Here is a 21,416-nt window from a genome sequence, read left to right on the forward strand (position 1 = left end):
GTATTTACTGTGTGTACGATTGTAAGTGCTTAACCAACAACGCCTGAGGAATCGCCTTGGCTGCTCACGCCACGCACCTAGAGGGTGAGCAAGGGTCATTCGCGAGGGGTTATCCTGCGCCCTGACGTGGAGGAGAGTGTTCCTGCTTGACACAAGGGCAACCTTGCGCCAACCAGAGATCCCCGACTCTAACAATAAGTTTATTACAGTTAGAAATATATAAATGTGGAAAATATTTTAGATTATTGCTTGCTCTCATGCACACTTTAAACTTATTTAGATATAGTTTTGAGACATAAAAAAATAAATGAGGGAATGGCGTACCCGGTGCGATACCATACATCTATGACGTAACACATGGCCTGGCAGCGTGCACTCGTTGCATACGGAACGCACAGCCTGCGCGACCCTATATGTAGATGACGTAACATGCATATTGGTACCGCGCAGCCGTCGCATACCAAACTAGGAGCTGGCGCAACCTTATACGTATATGATGTTAGGCGGGACACGGTGCTACGAAGCCGTCGGATACAAAATGCCCATCCTTCAGTTTCACAATATGGCGGATAGGATTCGCGTGGTGATGGAGCTTGGTACACTACCGGTATGGGAGTCTAATTTTCTAAAAATAATATATATATACATACTTTTTTTTGAAGATATAAAAAATTACATAATTTTTCACATTTAAAATTAAAAGGATAATAGAGTTCCAAAATATATTTTTTTTAAATATAGGTTTTATAAATATTAAAATATGAAATTAACATTTAAAAAACCTTTGAAATACACTGAAAAAACCATAGGTTTTACAGACGATATAGTTAGGATTTAGCATTTAAAAAACCTTAGAAATTCACTGAAAAAACCATAGGTTTCAGGGACGTTATAGTTAGTTGGACATTTGACTCATATACTATCACTGACATCATGAGTGATGTAATATGTGAGGTCATCACCAGTGCATTGCGGGCGCGCGAGTTATAGTTAGCTCAACTAACTATAACGGGCGAATTTCTCTGTTTTTATATGAGTCAAATGTCCAACTAACTAACAACGTCCCTGAAACCTATGATTTTTTCAGTGAATATATATATATATATATATATATATATATATATATATATATATATATATATGACACAGTGACCCAAGGTAAATTTCTCCAAAATTACTTTATTGAACATTTGTGGACTATGACATGTTCCGGCAGGATCCCTGCCTTGATCACATTTAGAGCCAAACTCCCAATATGCATAAGTGCTTTCCTACCATCACTTGATGCAACAGGACATAGACAAAACACTGCACACCATCGGTAAAGTTCATTGTTATTACATCATTTTTCTAGTTATTTGTTTTTTCAATTTCATTCAGTAAATACATGCTCAAGTGTAATAATACACTAATTAATAGCGCTGCGAGTTCATGTCTATTATTACAATTTAACTTTTGTTCATGTATTATCTCTCCATGCTCATTTGCTTGTTTTTCCTACATTCAATTCAATGAACTTTATTGTAACTAGAGGACAAGCCCTTCCTGAGTGTTTAGCTTGCAGCTATTCTCGTAATGCACAAATACTGCATAATAACCGGGTGTTGTTATTTAGAAAAAACAGGGCGGTGGGGGGGGAACAGAAAGGGGGAAAGGACCACAGCCTAATGTTTGCTTTGGTTATTGAAGCAGCGCGCGCCATATGTTGTCTCTGTGCTAAATAAAATTTGATCTAGCACTGCTTGTCATTACTGCGCATTGGAATAGCAGCGTTTACTCTCTTTGACCAGAATAACCCCTGACCACACATATAGGGAACAGTGCTGGTACTTTGTTTCCACAGGTCTATTTGTTGCTTTGAGTGTCAATAGCTAATCTATTTTGGAACAATGCGCAGATTACGCACTGACAGCTGTCAAATAAAATTAAAGTGTGGGTCCACAATTGAGTTTGCGATTTTTACAGCAGTTAGAAATAAAGTGCAAGTGCTTATTCCCTATACATATATTCGCTTAAGTGCAAAATCCCATTTAACCGACCCTAAGGTCTAAAAGTTACTATCGTGCAAAAAGCAGTTTGTTTAGGAACTATGCAAATTGTGCAAATTTTGATAATAGCTGCCACTGCGAATAAAGTGCAAGTGCACAATTAGATTCGATTATGTGCAAAATCGCATTTAACAGACCCTAAGGTCTATATGTCCGTATAGTGCAAAATAGCAATGCATATGGGAATTGTGCAAATTATGCAGATTTTCATAATAGCTGCCACTAAGGATGAAGTGCAAGTGCACAATTGGATTACAGTACTAGCTAAAGTTGTATAAAAGTGCAAGTGCATACTCCTTTACTTCATAATTCTTATGTGCAAACTAAATTTTTTCCTTTTTTCCTTACACTATATATTTTTTAAATAATTCAATAAAATCATGCCTACCTACACCCGGTTAAAACAATGAGGAGGATTTCATCCTCATGCTTAAATTAAACTTGAAAACACTTCAGGGCTTTCCATCTAATCTCATGATCGCATCCATGTCTATATGTAATTTACACACTATCCAAATTCATTACAAAATAGTCATATAAAAGCATTCAGCAGATTCACATTTCTGAGTACGTGTATGACTAGATCTATTCATTACCACCCCCTATGTCTCAATGGCAAGAGGTTAGAGAGGCTCGACTTAGTATTCCCAATTATAGTAAATGGACATGAAGTCCTTCATTGGAGTTCAGGCCATTTGAACTTTTGCAGTCGAGCATTAAAATATAGCGCAACTCTAATTTTCTCACCTCGACCTCCCGATTTCCTGCTCTTCTCTTTTTGGGTACTGAGTCTATCACAAAATAAGTTAATTCCTCAACCCTGCCTCTGTGAACTTCATTTATGTGGCGAGCAACCGGATAGGATGGGTCCTTGTTTTTGACTGCTCTCAGATGTTGGAGAATCCTGACGTGGGCCATATGGATGGTACTGCCCACGTAGACCATGGGACACGTGCATTGCAGCACGTATACCACATGGTCACTCCTGCAGTCGAGAAACCTGGGAATCCTCCAAGGTTTGATCATCAGAGGCAGCTGTAATTCTTTTTTATTGACCCCATGCTTACAGGCCTTACACTTTAGACATGTGTTAAAGCCCGGATTGGCCTTGAGCCAGCTTTCAGTTTCAACCAGTTCTGGACTGCTGTTTACTAACTGTTCCCGCATTGATCTAGCTCTTATGTATGAAATAAGCGGTTTTCTGGGTACTGAACTTCTTAGGATGGGATCCCCTCTAACCAGGTGCCAATACCTATACATGCAGGCTCTCACCCTGGCATGATAGGCATTGTACCCGGTTATCATCCTAATATCTTGTCTTTGAGCATTATTATCTCTTCTGGTCCTCTTGCTTTCCCCAAAGAGCACATCTTGCCTTGACATGCTATCTCCTTTAACTAGAGCTTGATCAAGGACGGCCTGGCTGTAACTTCTTTCTTTAAACCTCAATGTCAATTCTATCTGGGCTTGTGCCAGGGAGCTTGCTTCGCTGCAGTTTCTTTTCGTGCAAACCTGCTTCGCATAGGGAATGCTCTGTTTTAGCTTTTGGGGATGAAAACTTCTACACAACAACACAGAATTGCCTGCAGTAGGCTTTCTAAAAGTGCGAGAGTGCAAACATTCATTATTTATAAACATCTCAAGATCTAAAACGTGTACAGAGGGAGGACTTATGTTGTCAGTAAAGTTCAAGTTCAGAGTATTTACATTCAGGGAAGGAATAAACATTTTGGCATCATTTGATGACCCCCTCCATATGATGAACAGGTCATCTATGAGTCTACCCACAACCTGATGTTACCCTCCCACTCATTTCTGTATGCGGTTCTGAGTACCTGCTCCTCCTACCAGCCCATGTGAAGGTTCGCATAGCTGGGGGTGAAGCAGGTACCCATGGCCGTACCCCTCAGTTGTATAAATGTGTCACCGCCATACTGAAACATATATAACCTACTGGCGGTCGCCAGTAGGTAGTTATAGTTAGGACCTAGTTACCATAGGAAAATCGCAACATTCTATTCCCAATAACTTTGGCGCCGATTGACGAATCTTTGCAAAATTTTCAAAACTCGTGGGGCGCTCTGGTCCGCTCCTATCTTGAAAGTTTCGGGGTGATTCGGCAAGCATGGGCTGAGAAAAAAGGGGGGTCCCAAAACGTGTTTTCCCCATGCATTTTTCCAAAGGAACCTTCAGTCGCAGCTACAGCCCGAACTGCTGAACGAAATTACACCAAATTTGGCAAAAAGGTAGCCCTTGGTTCAGAGTCGTGCCTTTTAGTTAAATGGTGTAAATTAGTTCAGTAGTTCTTTAAATATTATTGGAAAAAGAAATATATATATCTGGGCGGAGCCTAACCACACATCTCATCGTGAGATCTGATTGGCTGTCAGCACTTCATCCAAGAAGTGCTGGCAGCCATCTTGGGACCAATATACATGATAGCACCTCATTAAAAAGCATTGCAGTTAATAGAAGGTTTTAAGACTTTAGTTACATTATAAATCATTTATTGATGGTACCATACTCATTTTAGGAATTGTGGTATGTTCTAAGGTGATTTTACCATGTGAAAAAGCCTTCTGCTGTGATATCATGAATCATGTTTGAGAGAAAACTATTTTCTCATGCTTTTCCCACAGAGGTTTGGAAGGTGATCTATAAGCTAAACTGAGAGCATATTTTCTGTAAATTCACATTATCTTTCTCAGTCATGTGAGAATGAAGTCTGACATTCTCAGTAAAACATGTACATTCAACAAGGGCAGAGACTGTCAGTTGATTCCTTTGTGTTCTACTGCAGCTTCCCAGAGTGTTCCAAAGAACAACTAGAGCACTAACAGTCCTACTTGTAATAAACGTATGGCACACCTGAAGCCATCTTGATTGGAATAAAGTGGTAACTCTTAAAACATTTAATTTAAAAAGGAACAAAATGAGGGGGTTTATTTTGCCATAGAAAGTATAATTAGTGCTGCAGAAAGAAAAATTAGGGCACGTTTTGAGTGACTTCTCAAATCCTCTTCTATTTCATTAAAAAATTCTGACATGCAGACTGAAACATGCACTTTTAATTCCAGCAGCAGACTTCCGTGGTGAGCAGTAGCTTTACTACAGTGATCTAATGAGCAACTACTGTGCTAACATTCAGACTTTATGGCAAATGTGTGACATATTTGAATACCTTCTTGATGGAATCAAAGTAAAAAACTGAAACCATTTCCTACTGAGGAGACTGCAGTAAATGAGGAAATTAGGAAACTTCATAACACATAAATCTCCCAAGATGGCCACCAGAGACAAAAAAGCCCAAATGTAGCACAAATATCACCCAGATGTAGCCCACATGTAGCCCAATGACAGAAGTATGCAAAACATTTTTTGTGTTTTTGCAGTTTTATATAGTGCAGACTTGTCAGGTATTGGAGTGCTTTACATGAGCATTGGTTACATCACATAAGAACAAATTGATTTTGGTTGTAGAAATGGGGAGATTAAGTGATTTGACCAGAATCACAGAATGTCGATCTGAAGCAGAAACTCCAACCTGGTTCCCCAGTTGCAAAGTCTGCAGCTCTGGAAGTAATACCACATCTTCTCCCCTAAGTGCAACATTTAATCAAGTGGTCAACTGGATAAAAAAAACATAAACATAACAAATAATTTAAAAGTGCTTTGTTGCTATTTGAAAACTCAGAAAATATGTCCTCATTTCTGTTTTTTAGAGCACTAACCATAATTTTGATGCAAATAAGACCCTCTCATATATGTAATTTCTAAAGGAAATGCTCTAGTTATTACAGTTTTGATTACATCAATATGACGTCAGGTGTTCCACACTTTTGTAATAAATATAGAATGTTAGCAATCTAGTTGTTCATTAGGATACTGTTGAGAGGCAGAGGCCAGGGGCACGGACTCTGAAAATTGAAGGCAGGTAGGAAGGTGCAGAGGCAACAATTTGACCACACTGGGCAGGCAGGAAGAGCAGTGGCAGCACAACAGACTATGGAGGGCAGTGGAAAGGGGGGCAGTGGCAACAAACCAACAATACAGGACTGGCAAGAGAGGCTGTGGCAATATAATAGACCATTGTGGGCAGAAGGAAGAGGCAGTGGTAGTACAACCATACATGCCAACAGACCCGATTCAGCCAGGAAACGTCCAATTTTTTTAAGGCCAAATGGGCTTTATTTGATCTGTCTCCTGTCTACAATCTCCTCTTTTTCAATGTAAGTCAAAAGGGAAAATCAATACCCCAGTTTTTTTTCAAAATCTCCCTCTTACCAAGTTCAAAATGTTAGCACGTATGGTACATTGGATCATGGAAGGCAGGAGGAATTGGGGTAGGGACATGGACTCGGATAACAGAGGACAGGAGGGACATGGAGAGGTGCACCAAACTGACCCTACAGGGCAGGCATCAGGGTTTGCAGCAGCACAATACACCACACAGGGCATGTGGGACGGGAGTGCAGCACAACAATCCATAGAAAGCAATAGGGAGGGGACAGGACCATGCACATGGACAACAGAGAACAGAGGGGAAAGAGGCAATGGTAGCTAGCTGACCATAATGGACAGACAGGAGAGAAAGTATAACAGACCATAAAGGGCAGGAGGGACGGATCAGGGGCATTACAATGGAACAGACAAGCCAGGAGGAAGGGAATAGGGGTCTGCACATTGAAACAGAGGGCTGGGGGCAAGGGGGCAGGGCAGGAGCAGCAAGATGACCATGGAGGTCAGGCAGGATGGGCAATTGAAGCAAGACACACCATGGAGAGCAACAGTGAGACTATGATGGCATACACACAGACCATGGAGGGAAGGTGGGAGGGGGTCAGGGGCAGCTAGCTGACCACACAGGGAAGGTGGGAGGGGCCGTGGCAGCAAAGAAGACCATGCATGGCAAGTGGGAAGGTTAGTGGCAGCACAATGGCTATGATGGGCAAGAAGGAGGGTGCAGGGGCATGCACAAAGGACCATGGAGGATAGAAGGGAGGGTCAGGACCTGGGCACAGACAAGAGAGTTCAGGGGAAGGGGCCTCACAACAGACCACGCGGGCAGGCAGGAGGAGCAGTTGCAGCACAACAGACCAGGGAGGGCAGAGGGGTATGGCAGTAAAATGGACCATGGAGGACAGGAGGAAGAGGATAGGGGCATGGAATGTGGACAAGCAGGGTGGAGGTGGCAGGGACAGGTTACAGTCATCTGACAACGCTAGTCAGGTGGAAGGGGAGAGGCAGCTCAACAGAATACTCAGAGTAGATAGGAGTGGCAGGTCCATGGAACATGGTGGGCAAAATGGATGGAGCAGGGGCATGCACAAAGACATCGGAGGGCAGGGGGAAGGAGAATAGGGGCAGCAAGCTAAGCACAGAGGCTAAGCAGGAGGTCAATGCTGGAGCATAGAATAGGGCAATGGAGGGCAGGCGGAGTGGACTGGTACATCATGCTAAATGGAGGGCAGTGGCAGCACATCAGACCATGCATGGCAGGAGGGTGGAGGCTAGTCCATGGATTCAGACAACAGAGGATAGGGAGGAGGTGGATGGGGCAGCAAGCTAACTGTTCAGAGAAGGCGGGAAGGCCAGTGGCAGAACAACGGCCACACAGGGCTGTAATAAGGGAGCAGGGTCATGTACTTGTACAATGGATGGCTAGGAGGAGGGAAGACAGGAGCAGCAAGCTTGGGTGGGGGCAGCACAATGCCAGGCCCTGCTTCCAACCCCCTACCATCCATTGTGATATGCATCTTACTTAACGTTAAAAAAAAACTAGAAATTTGCTGAAAAAAACAAAGATTACAGGGATGGTATAGTTAGACTCAGATTTCACTCATACACAACCAGTGAAATTCAGCAGTTATAGTTACCTGAGCTAACTATAACTTACGCCCCCGCAATGTACTGCTAATGATCTCAGACATTACATCATTCATGACATGGTCAGTTACATCACTCATGACATCTAAAATGAGCTGTGAATGGAATGGAACTATAATCGCTAGAACTTTATTTATGGCTAGTGTGTGTATATTAACACCCCTTTTTTCCTTTTCTTTCGTGTAAGAACCATTATAAATCGCAACGTGCCCAGATTAATATGGCCAATAGCCTTTCACTTTAAAGTAATGTGTAGTCCATTGTTTATGTTGATGTTTGCAATTCTAAGTATGTTTATTATGAATAAGTCTCATTGACGAACATACAGGTATGGCGGTCACTGGTCAAGATATGCTGAAATGACATTGTGTGCATATTAACACTTGTTTTCTTTATTTATCAATTCCTGAATTTTCACATCGTGACCAGGCCAATATGGCCGACAGCTTTTTGGATTAAAGTAATATGTAGTCCTTTGTTAATGTCGGCAACTGGAGGCATTTGTACATTTAAATAAGGATGCTACAAGGACGACTTGTATCGTTATCAAGGTTCAGACGAGCCGAAACGCGTGGATAACGTCCTTTGCAGATTAAATACTTCCAAACTACAACCGGAGTGCTGATTCCTTCCTTGTAAGAGTGAGAGGAGATACATATATATAAAATTCACTGAAAAAAACACAAGTTTCAGGGACATTGTAGTTAGAAATTAGCATTTAAAAACCTCAGAAATTCACTGAAAAAACCACAGGTTTCATGGACGTCATAGTTAGTTGGACATTTCACTCTTACAAAACAAGAGAAATTCGTCCGTTATAGTTAGTTGTGCTAACTATAACTCGCGCCCCCGCAATGCACTGCTGATGACGTCACATATTGCATCACTCATGACATGGTCAGTGACATCACTCATGACATTACTGATGACATCTCAAATGACATCACTGATGACATCACCTACGTGATCATCTGATGCACCTCCTCACACCCTAAAATACAGACTACCACTCTTGAAACCATAGACACACCAATACTAGTACAGCTACAATATTCTGTGCCCTATGCATGCAGACCTCTAATCAGCTATATAGCATTGATACAGTCTTTTAAATACTCCGTACCTATGCAGTCTAGGAATCCTTCTGTCTGTCCCATGCACTTGTCGATTCACCCATCCGGCACTATGTACGTATCCAACACTCTGCCAATACCTAAGCATGCATGCACTCTTTTTGCAGCACTGAAATTACTCCAGTTATTAGTCATATACTTAAGGAATGGCCTGTCGGGGAGTAGGATCTGCTTCACATGGATACCCCCACTTTTTGCTGGTGTTTCACTGTTTTTTTTACCTTAGTCTGGCTGTGGCCCTGCTAATCAGGACCACAGCCTAGCTGCTTCCTTTCTAAAAATGGTTTGCATGTACATTAGGTACATATCTAATTGGATTCTGGAGTGCCTTGTAAACCCCTTGTATATGGTATACTATGTACATAGGGCATAGGTAGCTCAGAGGCCTATCAGGGGCTGCAGCATGAATTATGCCACCCCTGGGAAGCACTCCAAAATGGCACCACATGTCTGCTGCTGCAGCCTGGGTAAGGGTGTGCATGCAAACCTTAATGTGGTATAGGCTACCTATATCACTACCCTATACAGACACATAGAAACCTATAAGCCACTCCTATCGCAGGCCTTGACAATCCTGAAGGCATAGTGCTTGGTTTTATGTGAGAGGGTGCCCAAGCATAAGCTGAGCCCCTCTGCAGCTTTCGGAAATACTTCCCTACGGCTGTTCTGTGATACAGCCATACCATATACTCTTAAGTGCATTATAACCTCGCGGTAAATGCTAACTTTGGGATTGCTGCATCAAAACATATCCTGTTTGGTGTCAAACGCTTTGGAATACTTCCCCCGCCAATTCTGGCGGCGGGGGTAGCATTTCACCCTTCTAGAGGGAGAGACATGTTCACACTGGCTAAACCCGGTAAGATTTTCCTGAGCCCTGGCATCACAAAATGGATGTCTCTGCCACAGACACGGGTCTGGCCTCCTGCTGCTGACCGAAACTCCGACAGGGGAGGCCTGGACAATAGGTTTCCTGTCGCAGGGAGGTGTAACCACCTCCCCAGACAGGCAGATGTGTATTGGGGCTGGGCGGGAGCACTCTCTGGTTCTTTGAAGTCCTGCACTGGGCGCACACTTGGTGTCCCTGTGCATAGTCCAGGGGCTACCTTTCCCTGCTCTGGCACTAAACTGGACAAAGGAAATGGGTGTAACCACCCCTCTTTCCAAGCCCACCCATAGGTGGGGCCTCAGAGTTAGTCCATCCCCTAAACTTACTATAAGTATAGGAATCCAGTCCCTAGGACTTTAGAATACCCTGGACGAAACTCTGCAACATATAGCCTGGAACTTCAACTTTCTATCACGACTAGAAGACGGAATAAATCTCCCTTGGGGTCAAGGAGTGACTCCCCTGCTTGGCAGGCACCAAAGAAGCAACTGACCGGTCTGCATCGCTGAAACTCCCGCCGGATGCCGAAGTCTTTGCATCACCAGAGGTGGATTTCCAGACTTCCCCGAGGCTACCCTGAGTCCACAGCAAAGCTGAGGCCCATGGCTATCGTGGGTGACGTGGAACCATGACCCCTGGATACCGTGAACTTTTGCAGCAACACTATCTTCCTGGTCTTCCTCGAAGTTTGGGCTTCGAGTAGCCCCAGCCTTGAGCACCTCCTGCTCCGAAGATTGCTGGCCTCCACTCCACGAGTGACCCGTGGGCCAGTTTCAAGTGCGACCGCTTGAGGCTCCTTCGCGATCGCTAGCCCGTTGGCTAGTCGGTCCCCACGAAGGCAACTCCTGATTGGGCTTTCCTGGTTGCTCCACATGTGCCCCAACTTACCCTTGCTGGGTGAGTCCCACAGACCTTGCTGGTGTGCACCGCACTCCTTTCTCTGATTTCCAGTGACTTGCCGTTGCCAAGGCTTGTTGGGTACAATCTGGTCGCTGACCCTGCAGCATTCGACAGACTTCGTGGGACAGCTCTAATCCAGCTCCTGGTCATCATCAGTGCCTCCTGGACCTTGTGGCTGAAGAGTCAAGACACCCGTCAACTCACCTGATGCACCCAACATCTGTGGGCATTGGTCCATCCTGCCCTTGGTCACTGGTAAGTGAACCAGACTCTGTCCCCTCTGCTTTCAGGTTCCTTCCACCCTAGATCCAGGCTTGGATCGCTTCGGACACTTCTCCTCTTCATGGCAGCAGCACTTCTTCGCCAGCTCCCATTGAAAACGATGACGCGACCCGACACCAAAAGACACCTATGCACCCGGCTTCCCTGGGTGAGGTAACACAAGTACTCCGGTGCTCCCGTGGGTGCTAGCCCTAGAACTTCCTAAGTCCAAAAGGGTTTGGTCCTGACTCGATTCTAAGTGTCCCCAATCTTTACATTTCCAACCGCGACATTGCCCATAGAAGCTAACGGGCACCCGCTGTTGTGTTTACACACTGCACACAGCCCTGTGTCACTACCTTGGGTGGTTCCTTGGGGTCCCAGCGATTCTACAGGCTCTAGGCCTTGTGTCTAGTCCAGTCGTGGTTCTTATACCACTTTATTGGTATATGGTTTAGTACGCCCCTAGGGCCCAAACGTGTGTTTGTGCTATTACTGTTGATTGCTAACTTGTAAATTAAGTACTTTGATCTCCAGTCTCATAAAGAGACTAGAGGGGTGTGTTTTATCTTAAATACATATATTTTAAATATATACCTGGTGTGGTTGTCCTTTCATTTGGTCATTCAAGAGATTATAGACTGGTAAAACAAGCTGCTTTACATTCCTTCAAGACTTAGCCTGAAGGCTGCTCTCCATAGCTACCACTAGGATAGCTTACAATAAAGGTTGTCTTTAATGTATTCACCATAAGTGGTTGTTGCCTGCAAAGGGGTTCCATGTGAGATTTGAGATGGCGGCACACTGAGCTGCTGGCAATCCGAGGAGTTGGGCGCCCGAAGTCTGAGTCCTTACCCTGCCCCCACCCCCTCATGGTGTGCACACTACAGGGCTTCTGACTGTCGGAGGGAGCCGCTGCTGCGTGAAATGCACGTCGGACAGCACAAAAGGAGGATGGTGCTGCCGCCCAGACTCAGAGTCAGCTAGAGGAACACTGACAGGCATGCGGCCGATGCCTGGAGGCGCAAACAGTCCCGGGGGTCTGGAGGTCTAGCTGGGCCTGCGTCTGATACCTGGAGTGGGAGGCACCGGTGCTGTGGAGTCATGCGGCCTGATGGTGGATGGGGGCCACATCGGTCTCGGGCTGGTGGGCAGCTGCAGTAAACATTGAAGCATCTGTGATTGCCCTTATCTGGTGGTGAAGTATGGCAGGTCACATGGGGACACATTGCTTACCTGTCTGAGAAGACTGCCTGGCTCCCCTTGGAGCTGTAATCGATAGAGGTGCTTCTGCACGCCGACGTGGGGAGGTTTTCATTCCATTACACACACCACCACTACACCTGGGTGCACGGAGGAGATTGTTGATGGTGTGCCGCGCCTCTCCACTTCCCAGGCCGGAGGTGGTGGTGCTGCCTACACACTGTGGAGGGTGAGGCCCTTGAGCTGCGCCAAACTTGTGTGGCGGGACCACCGCGACGTCGTGCCTAAGAGAGCCCTGTTGCATCACCTGCATCGGTAGGTTCCCTAACGGTCTTGGTGGCGACTGCTGTACCCAGATTTGGAGAAAGCACAGTGGATTGAGCCCTGGTGTCAATATCCAGGGGAGGAGAAGGTGGGACGGGGAGTGGAGGAGTCCCAAGGGTCATGTCGGGCAAAGGCCTAGCGCCTGTGGATGGTGCACATTTTGCCATGAGCAATCCCTGCACTGCAGCGGACCCACGTCGTCAGGGCAATGCACAAGAATGGTCGGGAACTCCAATAACTGGTTCTAGGGCCTGATAACGGTCGTAGTTGGTGGTGGGTGCCAGGGGCACAGGGAACTGTTCGGGCCCAGGCCATATGGCGCGCAACTTGGTCTGCTGTTACTCGCTGGGGCACTGTGGAACATCGAATCCAGTCGCCACTGTGAGATTGGAGGAGGCGACCAGGTGGCGCTGCCTTTCCTCGCCCCCTTTTAGTGCGCTCTTGGGTGTACGGGGGATTTCCATTGGTGCTGCCCAAATGAAGATTCCTGGTTAGCATACACCTAACTGGAGGAGAGGGGCTGGCTGGCCACACTACACTGCACCACATGTCATACATAGTGCCTGGGTATACAGTGCAATGAAGAGGTGGCTGCACATGTGGGAGGTGTTGACACCTGGCTGCTCCTCTGTGTCGGTGAACCAAGCGGCTGGGGTCGCTGGCTGCAGGGGCAGGTGACAGCAGACACCCTGGACTCCAAACTAAACTCGCACCCACAGTGGATACCTCCCTCAAACAAACCTGCACTTCCCTTGAGGGCCACATCGACAAAATCACAGTTGACTTCACCCTGGAGCATGTAGATCATCGCGAGCTGACTGACATGGTACACGGTAATGAGCAAGAACTGGATAAAGTCCACCCTATTACCCGGACCCCAATCGTTGGAGGTACAGCAGCCAATGGCACGTTTGAAGTCACTAGAAAGAAGAACGGAGGATGCAGAGTGCTGCTCCTGGCAGAAAAAGGTGAGGGTGGTGTTTCTGCCAGAGGGTGCAGAAGAGGCTGATACAGTGCCATATACTGAGACATGGTTGTGTGATCTATGGCCAGCAGGTCCATTCTTCCCAGTCTTTATTGTGGAACGGGCCCATCTAGTGCCGGTGAGCCGTCCGCCACCGGGGACAGGACCTAGACCCTTTCTTTTCCGCTTCCTACAGGGATCTTGACGCTGTCCTGAGGGAGGTATGTAAGCTGGGGGAGGTCAAAGAAGGTGACACCACTGTACTTTTCATCCCTGAATACATCACGGAGTGCAGAGGCAGAGTGGGTCATCGCTAGTGGTTAAGCAATGCCTCAGAGAGTTGTGCATCAAATACTCCCTTCTCTTCCTGGCAAGGCTGCAAGTGGTCTAAGATGGTGACACACAATTCTTTGATGTGGCTGGACAGGTCTGGACCTGGCTGGAATCTTCTAGTCACCAGGTGCTGTGGACAGGGATTGAAGGGTCTGCGCAACAAGCTGTCATTCTCTGAGTCAGTTGTGGTGGGAGGCGTAGGAGGAGCAGGCATCCCCGCCACTACAAGCCACCCCCAATCTGGAGTAGGTTCTACAAGTGAGGCGGAAGGTGCTGCATGCGGCGGCAACGATGCGCGATCGCACTCAGAGATGGGACCTGACACTTCCCCTGAACACTCCCCCAGCGACGATAGCTTCACTGCGACGTGGCCATCCGTGCAGAGTCAGGCCGGCCACCAGCACCAGATGGGACTCCTCAGACGGCAGATGACCTAAGTTAAGGTTGACTGGTTGTGTGTCTCACCTTCCACGATTCCAGGCAGCTCCGGAGAGTCTCTGGATTTCTGCGGTTCCTAGTCTCCAGCTTCCTGTTGCTGACATTCCGGTCTACCGAGTTCAGCACTTAGAGGGGATCATGTCCAGTCGTCACCCAAAGGGAATGAAGCAGTTGTTCAAGACACATGACAGGGGTGGTGGTCTCCTTGGTGCTCCTAGCTGCAATGACAGGATGTCCATGGCGTCAATTACCTTGCCAATGATGAATTATGGAAGTTCTTCTAGTATCCAAGGGTCTCGTTCATGAGGCCCTAGATTGCACTTTTGCGCCGCTCTGACATCACTTTTTTGATGTTCTGGCAGCTCAATGTGCCATAGCATGTTTACAAGGCCAGGTGAAGCAACTTTACATGGCTTTTTATGGCCTTGTAAATATGTGCCCGTTTCACACATTAACTGCGTGAAAGGGGCGTTCCATGGGTGTTGCTATAAGCGTTCCTACGCAAGACCCATGGAATATGACACATTGCCAGATTCACAGGAAATCGTAAACATGGGAATGCGACATAATCTAACATCACCCCAAAGGTGGCGTTTGGGAGGCACAGCGAGGATAAATGTCATCGCCTAGATTGATTGATTTTGTGCAGGAAGGTATCCCTTCCTGCACAACATCAATCAGCTCCACAACGCTTGCACCATGGCGCAAGGGTGCCTGCGTTGGCACATGGCAACCACTGTGTGCCAATGTAGGGGAAAAAAGACAGGAATGTGCCCTATCTTATTGATAGGGCGCATTCATGCCCTTTTTTTGTCGCAGGGCAGCGCAGCAAGGTTCTTTGCAGCACTGTCCAGCACCAAAACCACTTAAATTGAGTCCCAAGTGTGTTTGCACTATTTTTAAGAATAGGTATTTTCTGACGTTAAAAAAATGCTTCTAGTTATACTTAGCGACCGTTTTTTGTCTTTAGCGACATACAAGGAAATCCATTAAATACCGTGTTGTGTGTTGTGGGGACATTTTTACACAGGAACGCCTACCTTACATCTCATCTTTTGTAATTCACACTAACATAAGTGCCGCTAGAAAAATGCATGCTGACGTGAGAAAAATGCCGCTAGCTGGAGTTAGCGGCAACTTGTAAATACGGCGATTAAAAAAAGCCTCTGTACCGTCTAAAAATGTACGCTGCGGCGGCGTTAAGTTCTTGTAAATATGCCCCTTTATGAACATGATTTTTTTTTTAAAGAAATACGAATCGCCTCTCATCACATTAACCGTGGTCAAGCCATCACAGTGTCAGTGTGTGTACCTGTGTCAGTGCGATATGACATTTCTCAATGCAGGTGGCTCCAGTAACGCCTAATGAGATGAAAATATGTTTTATGATACTGCCGCCTGGAGTGTGTATACCTTCGCTATCCTTGATTTCGCCTGGTGTGTACGTGCGTAGAGTCACATATGTTTATTTTCCATTATAATGGGGGTGTGTCTTATTTTGCGTCTTTGCACAGGATGAATTCCAGCACAAGTACCAGAGGGCAGACAAGACATGTAAACCCCCCTCTCCTCCCCTGGGGACGAAGAACCGGACGAGCTCCACCCAGGTAAAACGTAAGCCTCACACTGGCCTTAGTAGTGTGTTGCCCCAAACACTGTTACAAGTCACCAACAAGGAAAAACATTATTTAAATAGGTCTATTTTAATATTGGCCTTGACCTCCATTCTCAGTAGCCGAAAGATAAAACCCATGTGATTTTCGTATTTGTCCAATCAGTGTGTGCAGTTCACTTTGCTGCTTGCCCTTTACAGCTATGGTGTTTGTGTGTCCTTCTGTCCTTTGTTATTTAACTTCCTTAGGAAAGCACACCTTAAAAAGTGAAGCTTTGAAAGTGTTGTCAATTTGATTGAAAGAAAGAACATACCTTAGTAGGAGCCTTGTTAACCTCCTAAATCCTAAAGTGTGGAAAAAGATGAAGTGCATTCGACACCGCTGCCCTGTCAGCAAAAACATGCTGCTTACCATAACTCAAAGTGAAGGGAGCGCGTGAAAATAGAGACTCCCAAAGGGGACTTTCTAAAAACCTAGCCTACCAACTTACATGCATATCTCACTGCAAAAAAATGTAGATTTGAACCTAATCCCGCTATCAAGCACTTGTACCGAAAATTTGTAACATCTGTGGTTTGGAATAATAAAGGAAGACAGTTCTAAAATTTGTTGGGGCTGTTTTATACGCCCCTTGTGCCGCCAGTACGTCACCTTTTCCCACAGTGACTTACCGGCGGCGCAAGGGGCTTGTAAATAAATCCCGTTAGGTTTAAGTTTGGCTGGATGTGGAAATTAGATATGTCTACATTTTGTTGTGAGATATTTATGTAAGCTTGAGATTTTGCAGTCTATGCTTTGTAAAATAAGGGGCATATGTACAAGGGACTGGCGGAGCATGGCGTTAAGCACAAAATGCTAACGCAGCGTTCCGCCATTCCGAAAACGCAGGGACGAGCCATATTTACAAAGAATTGTCACGTCCCTGCCTTTTCCCTAGCGCTGGCTAAATTAAGCTGTCTAGCACCTACGCAGGAACCCTTGCACCAATGTACAAGGGTTGAGGAAAGGAGTGTTTATGTGCAGGAAGGTATCCCTTCCTGCACATAAACGATCACAAATGTCGATTTGAAACTTCTATGTGTGGTCCATTGTGCACCACACATAGAAGATACAAATCGTCATTTTTGTAATGATTGTTTATGTGCAGGAATGGACACCTTCCTGCACATAAACAATCATGCATGGCTTTTTACTGTTTCTAGTGTGCTGCACAAGGCAGCACACATAGAAACAGCAAAAAGAAGGGGAAATAAAGCATTTCTCCTTGTTTCGCCATGTTAAGATCAGGTTTTCCCTGGTCTTAATGTTGGCGCTGCCTCCTATTTATGCCACCCTTGTAAATAGGGGGCAGCGTAAAAAACAATGGGTGTTGAGGCAGAACACCCACCGCGGCACCCATTGCCCATCCCTTTTACGCTAGGTATGGCGTGACAGGGCGCCTTATTTACAAGGCGACGTTAAGCCACATTTAGTGGCTTAACGTCGCTTTCTAAATAATGCGAAGCCCCTTTTGCCACAGGAACGTTTAGTGACGTTCCTGTGGCAAGAGGGGCTTGTAAATATGTCCCTTAGTTTTTTTTAAATCTGTATTTTTACATACAACCCAATGAGGTGAACATTTCAGTCCACCGCAGTGATATTGCACATTCCTGTCTACATGTTTGTACATTGGACTACTTCATCTAGGCCAGCTGGCGTATCTTCAAGCAGTGTTATCGGTCTTTTATTTACATTTGCACCGTTTCTGCTTGCACCAGTACCACAATGAGACCTTTGGACCCCACAATGACTGATTAGCGTCAGTATTTTATTTTTCCTCATGAAACTAGACAATATTGAATGTACATTATTGTGACTTGTGAATATGAGACACTGACAAAACATTTTTAGATTCTCTACAACTTAGTGCCCTGTAAAATAGGTGTGCATAAATTGAGACTTACAAATCAGCTGAACGGAATTTAGTTTTAGCAAGTACGCCCCTCGAATATTGAAGCTAGAATATTGAGTTATACAAATATCGAGAAAAAAAGATTAAATCCAAAATATTGAAAGGTAAATATAGATTTTTTAATACCTAACTCCACTTATACGTACTGTAACAAAATAGATATCCTCAATGTACATAAAGGTACAGTTATGAATAGTAAGTCTATGCTTCTGTTATGAGCACTAGCCTTTCAATATAGTGGCCTTTAATATTTTCTTTAGAATATTCTGTACCTCGATATTGTTAGCCCTGATATTCAATATTACAATCTTTTCTGTAGTTCATTGGCAATCACAGTGTATAAGTCAATCATCTAAGAAAAATAATATCTGTTGTGAGAGAGTAAACACTAGGGGCCTCATTTACTATATTTTAACAGACCTTCTTGCTGCACTGCTGAGCATCACAATAAAAGGGCAGGAATGTACTACATCTGCCTTTCCTGTCCACCCCTGCCACAAACAGCAGCTGTGCGCCAACGCAGATACCCTTACGTCCTGCTGCAGGGGTGCCTGTAGTGCGGGATGATTATTTTTGTGCAGGAAGGGACACCTTCCTGCACAAAACAATAATTGATGCCATTTCCCTCTTTCTATGCATGCTGCATAATGGAGCACGCATAGAAAGAGGAAAAAACGAAGAGAAATAAATGTATTTCTCCTCGTTGTGCCACTCCTACGCCTACCCTGGGGAGGAGAAGGGTTCTGACGCATTCTCAGCTTTACAAAACATATATCTGGGAATATGTCAAGGTCCATGGATGTTGAATGGGAACACCCACGGAACGCCCCTTTCACGCAGAGTAATGCGGGAAAGGGGCCCAAATTTACAAGGCCATGAAAAGTCATGCAGGGTGACTGTACGTGGCCTTGTAAATATGGGCAAGACCACTGTGCTTCCAGTTCGTCAATAGAAGTGATGCACTGGTGGCGCAAAAGACTTGTAAATAAGCCCCTCTGGTTGCAGTCTGTTTTTCTTTTTTACTGGCCTCGTCTGTATTTTTTAGTCCAGGTCAGTAAAAATATTAGGAAAAGCAGTGAAACACTATTTTTCCCTTCTGAAACATAAACCTAAAACAAAAAAACACAGAAAGAAATCAATTTAAAAAGTATTTGAGAGCTATCTAAATGGTTTCAGAATTATTATTAGAGGAAACGGAAGAATAATTACAAGTTGCTAAAGAATCTTGACAATTTTACCCAATTTCTTTTCATCTAGCAGGTCTTGGCTGTTGGAGAATAGCAAACGTAAACAAATGGTATTTTTTTTCTGAGAAAGGTGGCAACGCTAGTACACACCGCGGCCTGAATGGCCCCCAAGGTAATAATGTAGGAACAGTATCATTTCAGTAATATCATTCTTTAGGCCCTGGACCATGGAACTGCTTCAGAGTGCGTACAACACTGTAGACGAGTGTCTGTATCTATCACAGGAGGGGTTTGGAGAGGCTGCTGTTAACTGATGGTGGGTACAACGTGGTGCAAAGCCCTCGTAGATTGACCTTTCTCTGCTATGTTCCCAGGCTTCCTGTTTTATCCTTGTGGCTGGCTGTGTCCGAGGGAAAGGTATTTCGATGCCATGCTTGGCACTGTGTTGACTGCACACTGACCGTCTTAACTAAGATACCAGATGACGTATTTGTGATACTTGCAGAGGTAAAACCACATTTCCCCTTCTCGATTTAGCTTGTTCAGTCACTCTTCCCCCGTTAATGGCCCGGTGCAAATCATGCAATGGGTTTACTTTCCAATACCTGGTGAATCTTTACAATTTTTTTCCATTCTTTTCATTGCTTGCCACAACGATCCTGGGTGTCGACATTACCCGCCCCATTGGTATCTAGCTTCTTTACATAGGTCTCCCTTCTCTTCTGAGGAGCCTGGATTTAGGAACTTTTAGAACCCTAAATTGTGTTAATCAACAAAGGCATCTCTTTAAGGAACCTGGTTTGAGGAATTATTGGCCTCTGGGCCTGGCACCTCAAGGTAGCACTGTAGTTTGGTTGGGAAAGGGAAAGGAGAAATGGGGAGAGGGGAATGCCTCCCCTGAACAACCTGCCCATATTCCCAATTCGTATCACTCGTCCAGCTGCTGCAACTTCTCAAGTAGGCCTGCTCACAAGAAACCCACCCAGCAAGTCCCCCTTTACCATCATCTGGCCGCTCGGTTCTGTTTTCCCCCCACTCTACCTTTCTGTCTGAGATGCTCTTAACAATGCACCTCTAAGCAAAGAAGACCCATCACCCTGACCTGTATCAACTGTGCAAGTTCATTCTTCATATTGACCATAAAATGCCATTACATATTATTTGGTCAGCGCACTCTACTGCCTGCCGGTGACAATGATCCAAGTCGCCCCAACATGACTCCGCTCACTGCTCCCCAACGCTACCTGGCACAGTATCACAGTAGCTGTTCCCTGCTTCTCTTGAATTCTGGAACAAGGAGGACCCCTGGGCAGGCTCTTCAGGAATAAAGATCCCCTGCTCAAGCCCACCCTTGTGGGGATGATTGAATGCCATTCAGCCAGGGAATAAAGGTGCATACCCAACATTCATCTCTATATTACCCAGGACTTGTCCAGGATCTCCCCTCTGGGGGAGGTTTCCACTAAGGCCCTTGGTCCAGCCACATCTTGACCCCACCACTTCAGGAACGGGGGGTTGGGCCACGGGGCAAAGTGTCTACATGCTCAGTGGACGGGATGCAATACAGCAGTGGAAGGTATGTCTTGCTGTGTGGTGCAGGGGCCGTGAGAGCTGCTGGACCTGGGAGCATGTGCAGCAGCCGTGTGGCATGACATGGACCAGTCTTCAGAGAATTCAAACATTATTGAAAACGTTTGTTCTGAGACACCGAGTTTTCTTTGGGGAAGTTTGGATTTAGGAATTATTCATATAATGCATTGTTTGTAGACGTGGACCTCTCTCTTTGGAAGAGCTTGGATTTAGGAAATACTGGTATCAGCTTCCTTTCATAGATAGGGTCGTCTCTATGGAGGACGATTTGACTCCAGTTCCCCTTGCAATAAATGTTTCTAAAAACAGCTGAATCAAAAAGGGGAGAGGGGGACCAGGAGCTGGTTGTGGTCCAATGTCCGTGCTCCACCAATAACAGTTAAATCAATGAGGACCCGAAGGGTCTCTTTATCGGAGGTCTTTTAAAGAGAAAAGCCGTTAGGTGAGTGCGGGTGTGTGGGCTTAAAAAATAGTGGTGGATCCAAGAGGTAGGTGATTGCGTGCGTGCAGAGTGTGTGAATAAAAATGCCTAGGGGTGTCCAAAAAGTGCTACTTTAATGTTATGGGGCCCCTGGCAAAGTAAAAAGACCGATAGGTCAAGGAGTCACTATTAAGCGCAAGGTGCTAGTGTGACTTATGAAAAGGTCGACATGTTTCACGCCTAGTTAGCCCGGGAGGGTCAGTGGCGTTTCTTCA

The 21,416-nt window shown here is 45.4% G+C and overlaps 1 protein-coding gene across 1 annotated transcript in view; it reads left to right on the plus strand.

Annotated features, from left to right (window-relative positions):
• LOC146832993 (coiled-coil domain-containing protein 159-like) overlaps positions 1 to 21,416 on the plus strand; it is a 704,530-nt gene that overhangs the window by 119,924 nt on the left and 563,190 nt on the right. Inside the window, exon 2 of the mRNA XM_085599880.1 lies at positions 15,894 to 15,986. Coding sequence (XP_085456006.1) covers positions 15,894 to 15,986 — 93 coding nt within the window. The remainder of the gene's footprint in view (positions 1 to 15,893; positions 15,987 to 21,416) is intronic.

Source organism: Triturus cristatus, chromosome 4_2, assembly GCF_964204655.1.
Source record: "Triturus cristatus chromosome 4_2, aTriCri1.1, whole genome shotgun sequence".
Lineage (NCBI taxonomy): Eukaryota > Metazoa > Chordata > Amphibia > Caudata > Salamandridae > Triturus > Triturus cristatus.